Source organism: Rana temporaria, chromosome 5 (genome assembly GCF_905171775.1).
Source record: "Rana temporaria chromosome 5, aRanTem1.1, whole genome shotgun sequence".
NCBI lineage: Eukaryota > Metazoa > Chordata > Amphibia > Anura > Ranidae > Rana > Rana temporaria.
The window spans coordinates 14608520-14626848 of NC_053493.1; the positions used below are offsets into that span (position 1 = coordinate 14608520).

The following is an 18329-nucleotide window of genomic DNA, read 5'->3' on the forward strand; positions in this document are numbered from 1 at the left end:
CAGTATGCTGGGTGTGGGGGAGATGAAACTTGGGGGGAAGTTCCACTGGCCACACTCACCCTATACTCAGGGTGGTAGCATACCCTCTTGATGGTAGATTAGTGCATATAGATGAGGGCAGGTGGTATTACCAGTATGCTGGGTGTGGGGGAGTGAGGGCAGATGAAACTTGGGGGGAAGTTCCACTGGCCACACTCACCCTATACTCAGGGTGGTAGCATACCCTCTTAGTAGTAGATGAGTGTATATAGATGAGGGCAGGTGGTATTACCAGTATGCTGGGTGTGGAGGAGTGAGGGCAGATGAAACTTGGGGGGAAGTTCCACTGGCCACACTCACCCCATACCCAGGGTGGTAGCGTCCCCTCTTGGTGGTAGAGGAGTGCATATAGATGAGGGCAGGTGGTATTACCAGTATGCTGGGCATGGGGGAGTGAGGGCAGATGAAACTTGGGGGGAAGTTCCACTGGCCACACTCACCCTATACTCAGGGTGGTAGCATACCCTCTTGGCGGTAGATGAGTGGGTGTACTGGGTTGTGAGGCAGTTGATCCAGAGGAAGGCGAAAAAACCCCAGCAAAGTATGATCAATGCTGGGGAAAAAATTCCTTCCTGATCCCCCGAGAGGCAATCGAATATTTCCTGGATCAGCCCTGAGTGCATATAGGTGGGGCCAGGGGGTAGTACCATTGCGTGGGGGAGTGAGGGCAGATGAAACTTGGGGGGAAGTTCCACTGGCCACACTCACCCTATACTCAGGGTGGTAGCATACCCTCTTGGTGGTAGTTGAGTGCATATAGATGAGGGCAGGTGGTATTACCAGTATGCTGGGTGTGGGGGAGATGAAACTTGGGGGGAAGTTCCACTGGCCACACTCACCCTATACTCAGGGTGGTAGCATACCCTCTTGGTGGTAGATTAGTGCATATAGATGAGGGCAGGTGGTATTACCAGTATGCTGGGTGTGGGGGAGTGAGGGCAGATGAAACTTGGGGGGAAGTTCCACTGGCCACACTCACCCCATACCCAGGGTGGTAGCGTCCCCTCTTGGTGGTAGATGAGTGGGTGTACTGGGTTGTGAGGCAGTTGATCCAGAGGAAGGCGAAAAACCCCAGCAAAGTATGATCAATGCTGGGGAAAAAATTCCTTCCTGATCCCCCGAGAGGCAATCGAATATTTCCTGGATCAGCCCTGAGTGCATATAGGTGGGGCCAGGGGGTAGTACCATTACGCTGGGCGTGGGGGAGTGAGGGCAGATGAAACTTGGGGGGAAGTTCCACTGGCCACACTCACCCCATACCCAGGGTGGTAGCGTCCCCTCTTGGTGGTAGATGAGGGCAGGTGGTATTACCAGTATGCTGGGCGTGGGGGAGTGAGGGCAGATGAAACTTGGGGGGAAGTTCCACTGGCCACACTCACCCCATACCCAGTGTGGTAGCGTCCCCTCTTGGTGGTAGAGGAGTGTATATAGATGAGTGTAGGTGGCATTACCAGTATGCTGGGCATGGGGGAGTGAGGGCAGATGAAACTTGGGGGGAAGTTCCACTGGCCACACTCACCCCATACCCAGGGTGGTAGCGTCCCCTCTTGGTGGTAGATGAGTGCATATAGGTGGGGCCAGGGGGTAGTACCATTACGCTGGGCATGGGGGAGTGAGGGTAGATGAAACTTGGGGGGAAGTTCCACTGGCCACACTCACCCTATACTCAGGGTGGTAGCATACCCTCTTGGTGGTAGATGAGGGCAGGTTGTATTACCAGTATACTGGGCGTGGGGGAATGAGGGCAGATGAAACTTGGGGGGAAGTTCCACTGGCCACACTCACCCTATACCCAGGGTGGTAGCTTACCCTCTTGGTGGTAGTTGAGTGCATATAGATGAGGGCAGGTGGTATTACCAGTATGCTGGGTGTGGGGGAGTGAGGGCAGATGAAACTTGGGGGGAAGTTCCACTGGCCACACTCACCCTATACTCAGGGTGGTAGCATACCCTCTTGGTGGTAGTTGAGTGCATATAGATGAGGGCAGGTGGTATTACCAGTATGCTGGGTGTGGGGGAGATGAAACTTGGGGGGAAGTTCCACTGGCCACACTCACCCTATACTCAGGGTGGTAGCATACCCTCTTGGTGGTAGATTAGTGCATATAGATGAGGGCAGGTGGTATTACCAGTATGCTGGGTGTGGGAGAGTGAGGGCAGATGAAACTTGGGGGGAAGTTCCACTGGCCACACTCACCCTATATATAGGGTGGTAGCATACCCTCTTGGTGGTAGTTGAGTGCATATAGATGAGGGCAGGTGGTATTACCAGTATGCTGGGTGTGGGGGAGATGAAACTTGGGGGGAAGTTCCACTGGCCACACTCACCCCATACTCAGGGTGGTAGCATACCCTCTTGGTGGTATATTAGTGCATATAGATGAGGGCAGGTGGTATTACCAGTATGCTGGGCGTGGGGGAGTTAGGGCAGATGAAACTTGGGGGGAAGTTCCACTGGCCACACTCACCCCATACTCAGGGTGGTAGCATACCCTCTTGGTGGTATATTAGTGCATATAGATGAGGGCAGGTGGTATTACCAGTATGCTGGGCGTGGGGGAGTTAGGGCAGATGAAACTTGGGGGGAAGTTCCACTGGCCACACTCACCCCATACTCAGGGTGGTAGCATACCCTCTTGGTGGTATATTAGTGCATATAGATGAGGGCAGGTGGTATTACCAGTATGCTGGGCATGGGGGAGTGAGGGCAGATGAAACTTGGGGGGAAGTTCCACTGGCCACACTCACCCTATACCCAGGGTGGTAGCATCCTCTCTTGGTGGTAGATGAGTGGGTGTATTGGGTTATGATGGCTCTGAAATGCCTTGCAGTGTTTTATGCTAGCTTTCCATAAGCTACCCGGTGTGCGTTTGGCTGCATCCTGCCTGCTGCATGGCTCTCCATGCGTCACTTACAAACGAAAAGCCATTGAACCATCTCTGGTCTATGTCTGAATCCGGCATTTGTTCTTCTAAGTCTTCCAGCTTGATCACCGATTCTGTAATTTTCATGGGGCTCTGAAAAAAAATAAGAGAGAGGAATGAGATATTGTGAGACATTTTGAGAAAAAAATACACTTTAATGAATGAAAAAAAAACAAAAGCAAAATATATAACCCATTTTATTTGTAAAAAATGAATTATGATGTTATGCCGATTAATAGATACCCAACGCCATGCTTTAAAATTTTGAATGGCACCAAACTACTGTACCTAAAAATCTCCACAGACAAAATTTCTACAGGTTACCAGTTTAGAGTTACAGAGGAGGTCGTATTTACGCTACGCCGCCGCAACTTACAGGAGCAAGTGCAGTATTCACAAAGCACTTGCTCCGTAAGTTGCGGCGGCGTAGCGTAAATGGGGCCGGCGTAAGCGCGTGTAATTCAAATGTGTAAGGGGGGGCGTGTTTTATTTAAATTATGATGACCCAGCGTTTTTTACGTTTTTTACGAACGGCGCATACGCCGTTCGTGAAAGAATCCCTGTGCGCATGCTCGAAATTCCGACGCAAATCATCATTGCTTTCGACGTGAACGTAAATTACGTCCAGCCCTATTCGCGAACGACTTACGCAAACAACGTAAAAAAAATTCAAATTTCAAGGCGGGAACGACGTCCATACTTAACATTGGCTGCGCCACCTAATAGCAGAAGCAACGTTACGCCGAAAAAGCCTTACACAAACGACGTAAAAAAACTACAGCCGGGCGCACGTACGTTTGTGAATCGGCGTAACTAGGTAATTTGCATACTCTACGCCAAAAATGACGTAAGCGCCACCTAGCGGCCAGCTTGAGAATGCACCCTAAGATACGACGGCGTAATAGAATTACGCCAGTCGGATCTTAGGCTAATGTCGGCGTATCTAGCTTTCTGAATACAGAAAGTAGATACGCCGGCGCAGCTTTTAATTTACGCGGCGTATCTATGGATACGCCGGCGTAAATCGTTGCTGAATCCGGCCCCTTGTTCACATTGGACTGGAACCAGAAGTGACGTCATGACGTCGTTCCAGTCCTCCTAGGCCATAGAGATTAGTGGAAATCATCTTTCCTCCGCTCATCTCTGTTACCAGGTGTCACAACCACCGGATCACTTCTCGGGGCTACCGATCATCCAGGTAAGCCCGAGAACCACATATTGCTGCAGCCAAATCCCCGGTATTTCTCTTCTGACCGGGGGGCGTAATTTGTCTATGACCCGGTCTCACAATGATAGTCTCACAAATATAATATCTTTCCTCTATAAACACCTATAATCTCTACTTACCGATTGCATTGCAAATGGTGGGAGTGTCTTCAGTGCCTCCACCTCCTCCCAATTTACGCCATCTAAAAATGGGTGTTGCCGGATGTTGGCCACGGCCTTTTTTCGCCTATTCTGGTCTTTGCACAGGAGCTGCGGGGAAAAAAGAAAACAGAAAAACATCAGATTATTATAATGACACAACAATGCTAAGAAGTCAATTAATGAAGACCTAAGGTTATCACACTCCACACAGAGCTGGCAATCAGGGCCGGACATAGTGGGGTGCTAGGGGGAACTGAGCCCCCCCAGATTTCATTCATACCCCCCCCCCCAGGACCTTTCTGAGTGGCTAGGGGGGCACTGCTCATTCTCAACAATGTAGAGTCAGCATGGCTGCACAGTGTCCACCCCCCAAGGGAGGAGTGTTTGTGAATGAAGGACCGAGGGCTCTGATGGGGGAGCACTCTAATGTGTAGGGCAGACTTGATATGATGGAATGGGCTCTAATGTGTAAGGGGGGACTCTAGTATGAAGGGGGGACTCTCATGTGATGGGTGGGCTGTAATGTAAAGGGGGCTCAGATGTAATGAGGGAATGCTTGTGTGTGTGTGGGGGGGGGGGGGTCTCTTGTGGTGGGAAGACTCTGATGTGAAAATAGTGATTTTGATGTGAAAATGGGACCCTGGTGTGAAGGTGGGGGGGCTCTGATGTGTAGGGGAGCCCTGATATGAAGAGGGGACTCTGATATGAAAGGGGAGGCTCTAATATGTAGGGGAGCCCTGATGTGAAGAGAGGACTCTGATGTGAAAGGGGGGTTCTGATGTGTAGGGGAGCCTTGATGTGAAAGGGGGGTTCTGATGTGTAGGGGAGTCTTGATGTGAAGAGAGGACTCTGATGTGAAAGGGGGGGACTGTGATGTGCAGGGGAGCCCTAATGTGATGAGGGGACTCTGATGTGAAAGGGGGGTCTCTAATGTGTAGGGGAGCCCTGATGTGAAGAATGGACCCTGATATGAAAGGGGGGCTCTAATGTGTAGGGGAGCCTTGATGTTAAAGGGGGGGCTCTAATGTGTAGGGGAGCCCTGATGTGAAGAAGGGATCCTGATGTGAAAGGAAGGGGTGGTCTCTAATGTGTATGGGAGCCCTGATGTGACGGAAGGGACTCAGATGTGAAATGGGAGGTCCTGATGTGTAGGGGAGCCCTGATGTGAAGAAGGGACCCTGATGTGAAAGGAAGGGGGGGTCTCTAATGTGTAGGGGAGCCCTGATGTGAGGAGGGGACTCTGATGTGAAAGGGAGGGTCTCTAATGTGTAGGGGAGCCCTGATGTGAAGAAGGGACCCTGATGTGAAAGGGGTGGGTCTCTAATGTGTAGGGGAGCCCCGATGTGAGGAGGGGACTCTGATGTGAAAGGGGGGGTCTCTAATGAGTAGGGGAGACCTGATGTGAGGAGGGGACCCTGATGTGAAGAAGGGACCCTGATGTGAAAGGGGTGGGTCTCTAATGTGTAGGGGAGCCCCGATGTGAGGAGGGGACTCTGATGTGAAAGGGGGGGTCTCGAATGAGTAGGGGAGACCTGATGTGAGGAGGGGACCCTGATGTGAAAGGAAGGGGGGTCTCTAATGAGTAGAGGAAACCTGATGTGAGGAGGGGACCCTGATGTGAAAGGGGGGGTTCTAATGAGTAGGGGAGCTCTGATGTGAGGAGGGGACCCTGATGTGAAAGAAAGGGGGGTCTCTAATGTGTAGGGGCGCCCCCGATGTGAGGAGGGGACTCTGATGTGAAGGGGGGGTCTCTAATGAGTAGGGGAGCCCTGATGTGAGGAGGGGACTCTGATGTGAAGGGGGGGGGTCTCTAATGAGTAGGGGAGCCCTGATGTGAGGAGGGGACTCTGATGTGAAAGGGAGGGTCTCTAATGTGTAGGGGAGCCCTGATGTGAAGAAGGGACCCTGATGTGAAAGGGGTGGGTCTCTAATGTGTAGGGGAGCCCCGATGTGAGGAGGGGACTCTGATGTGAAAGGGGGGGTCTCTAATGAGTAGGGGAGACCTGATGTGAGGAGGGGACCCTGATGTGAAGAAGGGACCCTGATGTGAAAGGGGTGGGTCTCTAATGTGTAGGGGAGCCCCGATGTGAGGAGGGGACTCTGATGTGAAAGGGGGGGTCTCGAATGAGTAGGGGAGACCTGATGTGAGGAGGGGACCCTGATGTGAAAGGAAGGGGGGTCTCTAATGAGTAGAGGAAACCTGATGTGAGGAGGGGACCCTGATGTGAAAGGGGGGGTTCTAATGAGTAGGGGAGCTCTGATGTGAGGAGGGGACTCTGATGTGAAAGGGGGGGTTCTAATGAGTAGGGGAGCTCTGATGTGAGGAGGGGACCCTGATGTGAAAGAAAGGGGGGTCTCTAATGTGTAGGGGCGCCCCCGATGTGAGGAGGGGACTCTGATGTGAAGGGGGGGTCTCTAATGAGTAGGGGAGCCCTGATGTGAGGAGGGGACTCTGATGTGAAGGGGGGGGGTCTCTAATGAGTAGGGGAGCCCTGATGTGAGGAGGGGACTCTGATGTGAAGGGGGGGGGGGTCTCTAATGAGTAGGGGAGCCCTGATGTGAGGAGGGGACTCTGATGTGAAGGGGGGGGGTCTCTAATGAGTAGGGGAGCCCTGATGTGAGGAGGGGACTCTGATGTGAAAGGGGGGGTCTCTAATGTGTAGGGGCGCCCTGATGTGAGGAGGGGACTCTGATGTGAAAGGGGAGTCTCGAATGAGTAGGGGAGCCATGATGTGAGGAGGGGACCCTGACGTGAAAGGGGGGGTCTCTAATGTGTAGGGGAGCCCTGATGTGAGGAGGGGACTCTGATGTAGATGGGGAGATTGCAGCTCATCACTTTGATCTGCAGTTGAATGAAACAAAGTAGTTACAAAAGTAACAATGTTACAAAGAACAGGAAGGATCCACGGGGAAGATTTGAAGCTAGGACTATATGTAAAGGGGGGACAGATGTCTCCCTTGTCATGTGAAGGGGGGACTCTAACGTATGTTGATGGTATGTCCCCTGACTTACTAAACACCCAGGTCAGACAGTCTAGATCTGGCCCTGCTGGCAATTCACATCCTATTAATAAAATGCATAGTGGAGTGCGTTTTTCTTTACAGTCATTAGAATGAATGTGGCTTTACTTGTTTCAGAGTCGCAAAGCACAAAGTGAATTTTTTTAAAAGATTAGAAGAGCCTATAGGTCCACTTTCCTTGTCCCTCTATGAGGGTGTCAATACATACCCTGCATAGGAAGTTTGCCAAATCGTGGTCGATGCCCCTCCAGAATCTTGGCTTATTGCAGATTATGTTTCCTATAGTTGCTTCCTTGGATTTTCCGCGGAAAGGATGAACTCCAAAGACCGTCTCGTATAGTAAAATCCCCAGCGAGAAGTAATCGGCGGTCGTGTCGTATGGCTCAGAACGGATCACCTGGAAGGAAATAAGAGAGATAAGGATTAGGGTGACAAGTCAGACACAAAACATACAGATCACACCAAAAGTTTTCATTCTTCATTTGTAACTTTTCATTCATTTAGAGCAGGGGTCTCCAAACTTTCTAAACAAAGGGCCAGTTTATTGTCCTTCAGACAATAGGAGGGCCGGATTGTGGCCAGTGTGAATAGAAAATGGAAGGAATAGTGTCCCATCATTGGTGTCAGTGGGAGGAATAGTGCCCTATCATTGGTGTCAGTGGGAGGAATAGTGTCCCATCGTTGGTGTCAGTGGAAGGAATAGTGCCCTATCATTGGTGTCAGTGGGAGGAATAGTGTCCCATCGTTGGTGTCAGTGGGAGGAATAGTGCCCCACCCATCATTGGAGCACAGGTGTGTGAGGAGGAAGGTGTGTGAGAAGCTGCTGTGTGAGAAGGGAGTTGCCTGGAAATCTCTCCCAGCTCTCCTGGCCCCTTTTCTGGGGAAGCCATGGAGGGCAGCGGGGCCTCCCCTGCTGGAGGCTCTCAGCCATCTCCTGGGCCATCTGCTGGCATGTCTGCCCCTCTACAAGCCTCAGCTGGTGATCTCTCTGCCCCTGGTGTGGATGAAGGCTCGGAGGCCATTCGGGAGCGAGTGGTGGCCGGGATAAAAGTCCTAAACCGGGAGAGGGACAAGCTGTACAAGCTACGTGCGGAGCTGAAGCGCCTGAGAAGGCAACGTGAAGGCTTACATAGCCAGAAACGCGGATCCATGGATCCAGAGATCCAATTGGCCAAGGTCCGTGTGGACCACCAGGAGACCATCGTGGCCATAATGGAAGGAAGGGATGGTCCTTTCAAGGAAAAGTTCTCCAACGAAAGGAGGTTTGCAAAGGTGACAAAGATGGAGGTGGAGGAGGAGGAGACCCCCAGTTCTGACCCCCTGCCCCCCCAGGGAGAGGTAAGCACCCCAATGCCTTCCCAGGACTCAGGAGGCATGCTGAGGGTGATCCAGGTAATGGAGTCTCCTGTGCGGGGGGATCAGATGGTTTTCAATGATGAAGATATTGCAGATGGTGTACCTGATAAAGTGAAGCCAGCTAAGCCCCATGTTGTGAATAAGACTGTGTATGTACCATCAATGACTGATAATGTGCCTAATAATAAGACTGCCAGTCCTGTATGCAGTGATAATGTACCTGCTGAGGCTGCAATGCAGCAGGAGATCCGTTTAAAAAATGACATTCCTGTGAAGGAACTGCAAGTCCCAGCAGAACCCATTAACCCTCCTGATGCTGAGACCAGAGCTGATTGCCCCACTGCTGCTCTGGACTCCACAGCGCAGCATCAGGCGACAGCTGGTACTGCAACAGTGACTGTTCCTGATGGGAATGTGTGTGTGGCTGATAATAATCATCCCAGTTCAGGTGGGATGGACAATGGTCCCATTTCAGGTGGGATGGACAATGGTCCCATTTCAGGTGGCATGGACAATACTAACTCTGTTCATGCAGATAAAGTGACTTCAGTGTGGGGTCTTGGCCCCAATAAACCCACTTTCGCTCAGGTGGTACGCTCTGTCCCTGGCAGCTCCGCCCCCAAGCAGGGTTTTCCTCTACGAGCTACCACCTCGAGCCCCCCGGGATATGGTCTTGGGTCTCTGGCTTCTGCTGGGGGCCCAAGACGTAATGTTGTCATCTTGAAATGGGAAGGTGGTGCAATCCCCCCTGCAAGGCGTGCAGTGGTGGATTTAATTCTAGAAATGGGTTTTGGGGTTAACGATCTCTACGCTTTTATTCACGTGTCAGGGACGCGGGATTATACAGTCAGTTTCACCAAGCCAGAGGGTCTTGACCTGTTCTGGGAACGATATGAGGCCCGGTGCAGGTCGAGACCCGAATGGGAAAGTCTGGCCCCAGTTGCGATTTCGCAGCAGTCAACAGTAAAAAAGATCACTATCATCCTCACCAATGAGAGCGTCCCTGCCAGGGATCTGGAGGTCTGGTTGAGGAACTACGGGGAAGTTTTGACCAAACCCGTTAAAATATTAGATGAGCGTAACATCTGGACTGGGGGATGGTCGGTAACAGTCAGGCTGGCCAGGGATGGAAATGTTGTCCGTCACCTGCCCTCCTCGGCTTTCATAGGGAGGGATAGGATGACCGTCTTCTACCCTGGTCAGCCGAAGCTGTGCCACCGCTGTGGAGAGAGGGGGCACCTTAGCTCCTCCTGTTCGGCCTTGATATGCTCAGTGTGTCGGGGTCAGGGTCATATGGCCAAGGACTGCACCCAGAAGATCAGGTGCAACCTGTGCCTGCGACTTGGCCACCCTTATAGCAGATGCCCTGAGGCCTGGCACAATATGGAGAAGGAGGTAGTGGATGAGATGTCAAGGCTGGACAGGATGGAGGGGGAGGCCCCTGGTGTACCATCCTCCGCTGCGGTGACCGACCCCCCTGGTCCTGCTCAGGATCCCTCCCCAGTTTCCTCCCCAGTTCCTGTGACCACCCCTTCTGTGTCTGTAAGTACTCCTTCTGTATCTGTATCTGTGTCCCCCCAGCCTACTGTACCCGCTCCTCTTGTGTCAGAACCTTCCAAGTCTGTGCCCCCTGAGTCAGTTACCCCCCAGAAGTCTATCCCTCCTAAGTCGGATTTACCCCCCCCATCAGGAGTGGTTGCGGGTACTAAAAAGGTCGCTTCAAAGAAAAAAACAAGGGATGAGGGCATCTCTGAGGCTGACCTCAAGTACCTGGAAGAGAGAAGGAAGGTTGGGCGGCGGAAGAAGCAGGCGGTGAGGACGGAACGGGGGCGGGAAGCTCTGGTGCCTGTCTCCACCCGTCGTAGGTCCGCTAGGTGGGACATTTCGTCATCTGGCGCTTCATCAGAGCTGAGCTCTGATTCAGAGATGGAGTTGGAGGCGGCCTCAAGAAAGAGGGAGGCTTCTGGTGATGAGCAGCAGAGGGGAGCTAAGAAGCAATCCACCCAATAACCCAAATGGCGGTTCCCCCTCCGTTAAAAGTGGCGACAATAAATGTCGCCAGCATTAAGTCAGTGAGAGCTCGTTCTATGGCCTTCTTTTTGTTCAGCCAATTAGATGCTGAAATTTTATTTTTGCAAGAGACTAGGCTCACCTCCTTGGCAGATATTCATATGGCCAAGAGAGAGTGGAGGTATGGTCCATCTTACTGGTCTCTTGCGGCCGAGCCTTACGGCGGTGTGGCGGTGTTGTTTAAAACCGGCATGGTAACTGTCCGGCGGGTTATTGAGGTGGAGATTGGGAGATGTATGGTCTTAGACGTCCTTGTGGGAGGGCAGGACCTGCGCCTAATTAATATCTATGGGCCGCACACAAAGTGGGACAGGAAATGCCTTTTTACAAGGATCAAGCCATTTCTTTTTACATCCCGGCAAGTGGTCTTTGGAGGTGACTTTAATACAGTAACTAGGCCCAAGGACAGGAAGGCCTTCAAGGACAGGCTGGGATATGATAGCGTTTTTTTAAATAGTATGGTTAGGGATGCTGGTCTTGTGGATGTGCACATTGCGCACCTCCCGGATGACACCGGGTTCACCTTTCATCGTGGTAATAGTCAGAGTAGGATAGACAGGTTTTTTTTGAAGGAGGCCTCTGCTTTCTCACCCCCAGTGGTGCAGGCAGTAGAGTTCTCTGATCACTGTATGCTATCTGTGGCCCTGAATGCTTCAGACGCCCCTCAGAGAGGAAAGGGCATCTGGAGATTGAATTCGACTCTACTCAAGGAAGAACATGTTAGACAATCCTTTGAGGAATTCTTTCAGGCACAGGTGACCCTCCTGGACTTTTGTAGCAGCAAGGCTGAGTGGTGGGAGCTGACCAAAAAGAGGATCGCTGGATTCTTCAGGGGCCTAGCCAATAGAACACAGTTTAATAAATACATGACCTACCAACGTTTGCGGAGGAAGCTGGATATTCTTGTCTCGAGAGGAGGAGATCCTGGGGCAATCTCTGAAGTGAAACTCCTTCTCAGGAAGTGTCAATATGACCGGCATGCCTCTTTGGTTCTGGAGAGGGACTATGGGAAGTACCACTCGCCTGACCCTTACCAGAACTGCAAACAAGGTGTAGCTGTTAAAGCGGTCGTTGGCCTTAAGGACAGTACAGGTTCCGTGACAAAGTCCAGGTCAGGGATTCTGGAGGTCGTGAGGTCCTTTTATGCCGACCTTCTTGGAAGGAAAGAGCTTGACCGTGACAAGATGGAAAGCTTTTTGGACTCTACTCCAGGTCTAAATGGTGGAGATGTTCCATTGATGAATTTGACAGAGGAGATCACAGTTGAAGAGGTGATGAGGGCAATTGAACAGCTTGCCATCAAAAAGTCACCCGGACCGGATGGCTTGACGGCTGAGTTCTACAAAGCCTTTAAGTCTATTCTGGCCCCACATTTGGTAGAGGTTTTTAACAGTTGTCTTGCTGAGGGGGTGCTATCCCCTTCCATGAGGCACTCGGCTGTGATTCTTCTGTCAAAGGGTAAAGATCCTTCGATGATTGAGAATTGGCGCCCCATCAGCCTTCTTAATGTCGATAGAAAGATACTGGCGAAGATATTTTTCTGGCGCCTGTCGTCAGTAGCAGAGTCTTTGCTTTCTCGCCATCAGCACTGTTCGGTCCAGGGTAGGAGCACCTTCACAGCGGTGTTAGCTGTCCGGGAGGCCTTGGAGCGGTGCAGGGCTGCAGGCTGGGGAAAGTACTTGCTGACATTGGATCAGGCAAAGGCTTTTGATCGTGTTAACCATGAGTACCTGTGGTTGCTCCTTAGTAAGTACGGTCTGCCGGGTGGTTTTGTTGATTGGCTGAAAGTCTTGTATAAGGGGGCAGAAAGCTTCCCTCTTGTTAATGGTTGGGTTGGGCAGTCCTTTGAGGTTGGCTCCGGGGTGCGCCAGGGTTGTCCCCTGAGTCCCCTGCTCTATGTGTTTGCAATCGACCCCTTCATCAGGAGGCTAGAGAGCGGCATGTTGTGTGGGGTACCAGTGGGTCTCCCGGGTGAGCCGCCATTGAGGGTTGTTGCTTATGCGGACGATGTATCGGTGATTGTCACTGGGACGGATGAGGCGGAGGAGGTGGTCTCTCTGACATCACGGTATTCTGAAGCATCAGGCTCCAAGATCAATCAGGAAAAGAGCGAAGTTTTCTGGATGGGAAAGGAAGGTGAGGGGTTTGATCTCCCGGACACCTTTCCAGTGCCCCGGGAAAGAATTAAGATACTAGGCATTGAATTTGGACCCGGCGATTATGGCCTCAAAAACTGGGAAGGCAGACTGGAAATTGCCAATGCTAAGGTGGTCAACTGGAAGAGATGGAAGTTATCTATGAGGGAAAGGGTTGATCTGATTAAGACTTACCTGATTCCGATCTTCTTGTATGTCAGCTTTGTCTGCATCTTGCCAGTGTCTCTCTATGCTAGGGTCAGTAGTGTGTTCTTCCAGATGCTGTGGGGGAACAGACTGAACCCCATCAAGAGGAATGTCACCTACCTATCCAGGAGGGAGGGTGGCTTAGGTATGGTCAACCCAATTCTTTTCTTTTCACTGCTATTTCTCAAGTTTAACATTGGTAGTATGCTTGCAGTGGAACCTCCTGGATGGGCAGGCATATTTAGATCTTGGTTTAGTCCTTTTCTGCGACTTTGGGAAGAAGGTGGCCAAGTGAAGAATCGCAGGGGTCATCGTGGTCAGCTACCAGCCTATGTAGCTCCGTGCCTGAAGTTACTGCGGCAGTGGCGATTGTCGGCTGAAGATCTCAGATCGGTTCCGAGGAAAGACCTTATGAGTCGAGTCTTGAGCGAAGTCTTTCATGACCCACTGGCCTTAAGGGATTGCCCAGGCCCAGTTTTGAGGGTGGGGTTGAGACTAATTAATTTGGATAGAATACCTCCTAAATTTAGGGATCTGGCCTGGTTGTGCTTCCATGGGAGGCTCTATGTTCGGGGCAATTTGAAATTCCGCAGTGGGGTGGATCGTAGTTGTCCTCGGGAGGAGTGTGCAGGTGAGGAGGAGACTATGGACCATTTTCTGCTTCGTTGCCCTTTTAACATAGAAGTGTACAAACAGGTGGGGCGGGCGCTCGGTGTTCCTTTCCTCTCCAGGCTGGGTTATGCCGAGTGGGTGTACGGAGCATTCAGTACCGGTGGAGGTTTTTGTTTGGATACACTTTTTTTAGTTAGCCTAGTGGTCCGTTATTTCACCTGGAACGCACGGTGTCAGGTCAGCATTCGGCAAAAAATCCTTCCTGTTGAGGTGGTGGTGTATGACATTGTGCATGAGGTGGGGAAGATTCGGGGGCTTGAGAGAGACAAGCGGGGTCAGGGGGCTTGGCTGAAGGCGTGGAGGGGTTTCAAGCCTCCCTGACTGCCAGGAGTCTCTTTCCCGGGTGTGGCTGTGTGTCTCTTATCACCCTAGATTATTATTTTTCATACATTTTTGATAAATGGCTGCGTACATAGGTGACGGGTTGTGCCTCTTAGGCCCTCTCTGCTGCTTTGTGTAAATAGTTTTGTAGTAATGTTTTGGTAGTGGTGTATATATTGTATATATTGTATATATTCTGAACCTGGATGTGTATTCCTTGGATTTATGTTTGAAGTTTTGTACTATAGTTTTGTTTTTTACTTTTGTATAAAATTGGTTGCTTGATTCTTTTCAATAAAAGATCAATAGTGTTCCATCGTTGGTATCAGTGGGAGGAATAGTGTCCCATCATTGGTATCAGTGGGAGGAATAGTGTCCCATCATTGGTATCAGTGGGAGGAATAGTGTCCCATCATTGGTGTCAGTGGGAGGAATAGTGTCCCATCATTGGTGTCAGTGGGAGGAATAGTGTCCCATCATTGGTATTAGTGAGAGGAATAGTGTATTAGTGGGAAGAATAGTTCCCCATCATTGGTATCAGTGGGAGGAATAGTGTCCCATCATTGGTGTCAATGGGAGGAAAAGTTTCCCATCATTGGTGTCAGTGGGAGGAATAGTGTCCCGTCATTGGTATCAGTGGGAGGAAAAGTTTCCCTTCATTGGTGTCAGTGGGAGCAATAGTGCCCCATCATTGGTGTCAGTGGGAGGAATAGTGTCCCATCATTGGTGTCAGTGGGAGGAATAGTGCCCCATCATTGGTGTCAGTGGGAGGAATAGTGCCCCATCATTGGTGTCAGTGGGAGGAATAGTGTCCCATCATTGGTATTAGTGAGAGGAATAGTGTCCCATCATTGGTATTACTGGGAGGAATAGTGTCCCATCATTGATATCAGTGGGAGGAACAGTGCCCCATCATTGGTATCAGTGGGAGGAATAGTGCCCCATCATTGGTATCAGTGGGAGGAATAGTGCCCTATCATTGGTATTACTGGGAGGAATAGTGTCCCACCATTGGTGTCAGTGGGAGGAATAGTGTCCCATCGTTGGTGTCAGTGGGAGGAATAGTGTCCCATCATTGGTGTCAGTGGGAGGAATAGTGTCCCATCATTGGTGTCAGTGGGAGGAATAGTGTTTCATCGTTGGTATCAGTGGAAGGAATAGTGTCCCATCATTGGTATCAGTGGGAGGAATAGTGTCCCATCATTGGTATCAGTGGGAGGAATAGTGTCCCATCATTGGTGTCAGTGGGAGGAATAGTGTCCCATCATTGGTGTCAGTGGGAGGAATAGTGTCCCATCATTGGTATTAGTGAGAGGAATAGTGTATTAGTGGGAAGAATAGTTCCCCATCATTGGTATCAGTGGGAGGAATAGTGTCCCATCATTGGTGTCAATGGGAGGAAAAGTTTCCCATCATTGGTGTCAGTGGGAGGAATAGTGTCCCGTCATTGGTATCAGTGGGAGGAAAAGTTTCCCTTCATTGGTGTCAGTGGGAGCAATAGTGCCCCATCATTGGTGTCAGTGGGAGGAATAGTGTATTAGTGGGAAGAATAGTTCCCCATCATTGGTATCAGTGGGAGGAATAGTGTCCCATCATTGGTGTCAATGGGAGGAAAAGTTTCCCATCATTGGTGTCAGTGGGAGGAATAGTGTCCCGTCATTGGTATCAGTGGGAGGAAAAGTTTCCCTTCATTGGTGTCAGTGGGAGCAATAGTGCCCCATCATTGGTGTCAGTGGGAGGAATAGTGTCCCATCATTGGTGTCAGTGGGAGGAATAGTGTATTAGTGGGAAGAATAGTTCCCCATCATTGGTATCAGTGGGAGGAATAGTGTCCCATCATTGGTGTCAATGGGAGGAAAAGTTTCCCTTCATTGGTGTCAGTGGGAGGAATAGTGACCCATCATTGGTGTCAGTGGGAGGAATAGTGTCCCATCATTGGTGTCAGTGGGAGGAATAGTGCCCCATCATTGGTATCAGTGGGAGGAATAGTGTCCCATCATTGGTATTACTGGGAGGAATAGTGTCCCTTCATTGGTGTCAATGGAAGGAATAGTGTTCCAAAGTTTATATCAGTGGAAGGAAGAATGCCCCATTGTTGGTGTCAGTGGAAAGAAATATGCCCCAATGTTGGTGTCAGTAGAAGGAATAATGACAGAAATAGTCCCCTGAGGACTGGATAAAGCCAGACAAAGGGCCATATCTGGCCCACCCACAGTTTGGAGACCACTGATTTAGAACCATCCTACTTCTATGTGTAGTGAACACAAACTAGCCATTACACACGCTCCAGTTTCACAGAGCAATAAAATAGAAGAAAAAACAAATCTACACAAATGTAAAAAAATCTCGAGAGATTCACATTAAGAAGACCAGCGCAAAGCTTTCTACTTACCTCTGGGGCCCAGTAAATCGGCGTTCCGACTGCTCCTGTCACGGTCTCCGATCCGAACATGTTGGTTGCTGATAAGCCGAAGTCCCCGATCCTCACATGTCCACTTCCATCGATGAAAATGTTATCAGGCTTTATATCCCTGTGAAAAGAAACAAAAAAAAGAAAAATTCAGATTATTATCGCCCCATATATCCTGGTATTACTGGTCCATTGAGGGATCGACATTCACAAAGCTCCCTTTCCTAGCACTGCCCAAAGATATGAACCAGGAAACAATCGTATCTGTCATGAAATGATTGCCCTACATAAGCCTACCGCTGAACGATCGTTTAGAAAGGAAGGCGCATGTTTAGTGTGTTTATTTCCTGTGAAGGACAGCTCCACATTGTGGCCATAATGCAGAATCTTCCTGAAATACTTCAATCATAAAAATACTGCATGATGGCCACTAGAGGGAGCCGACGGGCTCAGGAAATACATATATTAGACACAATACAGCAGGGATATGCAATTAGCGGACCTCCAGCTGTTGCAAAACTACAAGTCCCATCATGCATCTGCTTCTGCAGAGGCATGAGCCCTCTTTAAGCCCAGCCGTGGGACCCGGTCCAAAGCTCCGTGACCGGGACCGCTGGACCCGATCGCCGCTGGAGTCCCGCGATCGGTCCCCGGAGCTGAAGAACGGGGAGAGGAGTGTGTGAACACGGCTTCCCCGTTCTTCACTGTGGCGGTGTCATTGATCGTGTGATCTCTTTTATAGGGATCCACAATCAATGACGTCACACCTACAGCCACACCCCCCTACAGTTATAAATACACATTAGGTGACACATAACTCCTTCAGCGCCCCCTTGTGGTTAACTCCCAAACTGCAACTGTCATTTCCACAGTAAACAATGCATTTTAAATGCATTTTTTGATGTGAAAATGACAATTGTCCCAAAAATGTGTCAAAATTGTCCGATGTGTCCGCCATAATGTCGCAGTCATGAAAAAAATCGCTGATCGCCGCCATTAGTAGTAAAAAAAAAAAAATATATAAAAATGCAATAAAACGATTCCCTATTTTTGTAAACGCTGTAAATTTTACGCAAACCAACCGATAAACGTTTATTGCATTTTTTTTTACCAAAAATAGGTAGAAGAATACGTATCGGCCTAAACTACGGAAAAAAATGTTTTTTTATATATTTTTGGGGGATATTTATTACAGCAAAAAGTAAAAAATATTGAATTTTTTTCAAAATTGTCGCTCTATTTTTGTTTATAGCGTAAAAAACGCAGAGGTGATCAAATACCACCGAAAGAAAGCTCTATTTGTGGGAAAAAAAGGACGCCAATTTTGTTTGGGAGCCACGTCGCACGACCGCGCAATTGTCAGTTAAAGCGACGCAGTCCCGATTTGCAAAAAAGGGGCCTGGTCCTTTAGCTGCATTTTGGTCCGGGTCTTAAGTGGTTAAAAAGATGAGGTATACATGGGCATGGTAAAGGGGGTGGAGCCAAGGGGGGTGGTAAAATTAGGTTTTGCCTAGGGTGTCAAAAATACTTGCACCATTCCTGATCCCATTGACTTCAATGCAAAAACGTGTCCCATTGACTTTAATGCAAAACCACCCCCTGTTGACTTCCATGCAATGTCACGTCCCATTGACTTCAATGCAAAAACGTGTCCCATTTTTGCAATGTTTTCGACGGCGGAGGATGAACGGGTGAGTGTGCACTCACCTTTGTCCTTTCCACCAATAGGGTATAGTAACCATTAAGATAATTAGGCAGTGATAGGAAAGGGGGGAAGGGACAGATTGTAAAATGACTGAATATAGTT

The 18329-nt window shown here is 49.9% G+C and overlaps 1 protein-coding gene across 1 annotated transcript in view; it reads right to left on the reverse strand.

The window, feature by feature from the left end:
- Positions 1-2893: 2893 nt before the first annotated feature.
- The window catches only part of LOC120941037 (protein kinase C delta type-like), a 29543-nt gene continuing 14107 nt past the window's right edge, over positions 2894-18329 (reverse strand). The window contains exons 5-8 of the mRNA XM_040354278.1: positions 16505-16643; positions 7560-7748; positions 4310-4438; positions 2894-3055 (exon numbers count right to left, since the gene is read on the reverse strand). Coding sequence (XP_040210212.1) covers positions 2894-3055; positions 4310-4438; positions 7560-7748; positions 16505-16643 — 619 coding nt within the window. The remainder of the gene's footprint in view (positions 3056-4309; positions 4439-7559; positions 7749-16504; positions 16644-18329) is intronic.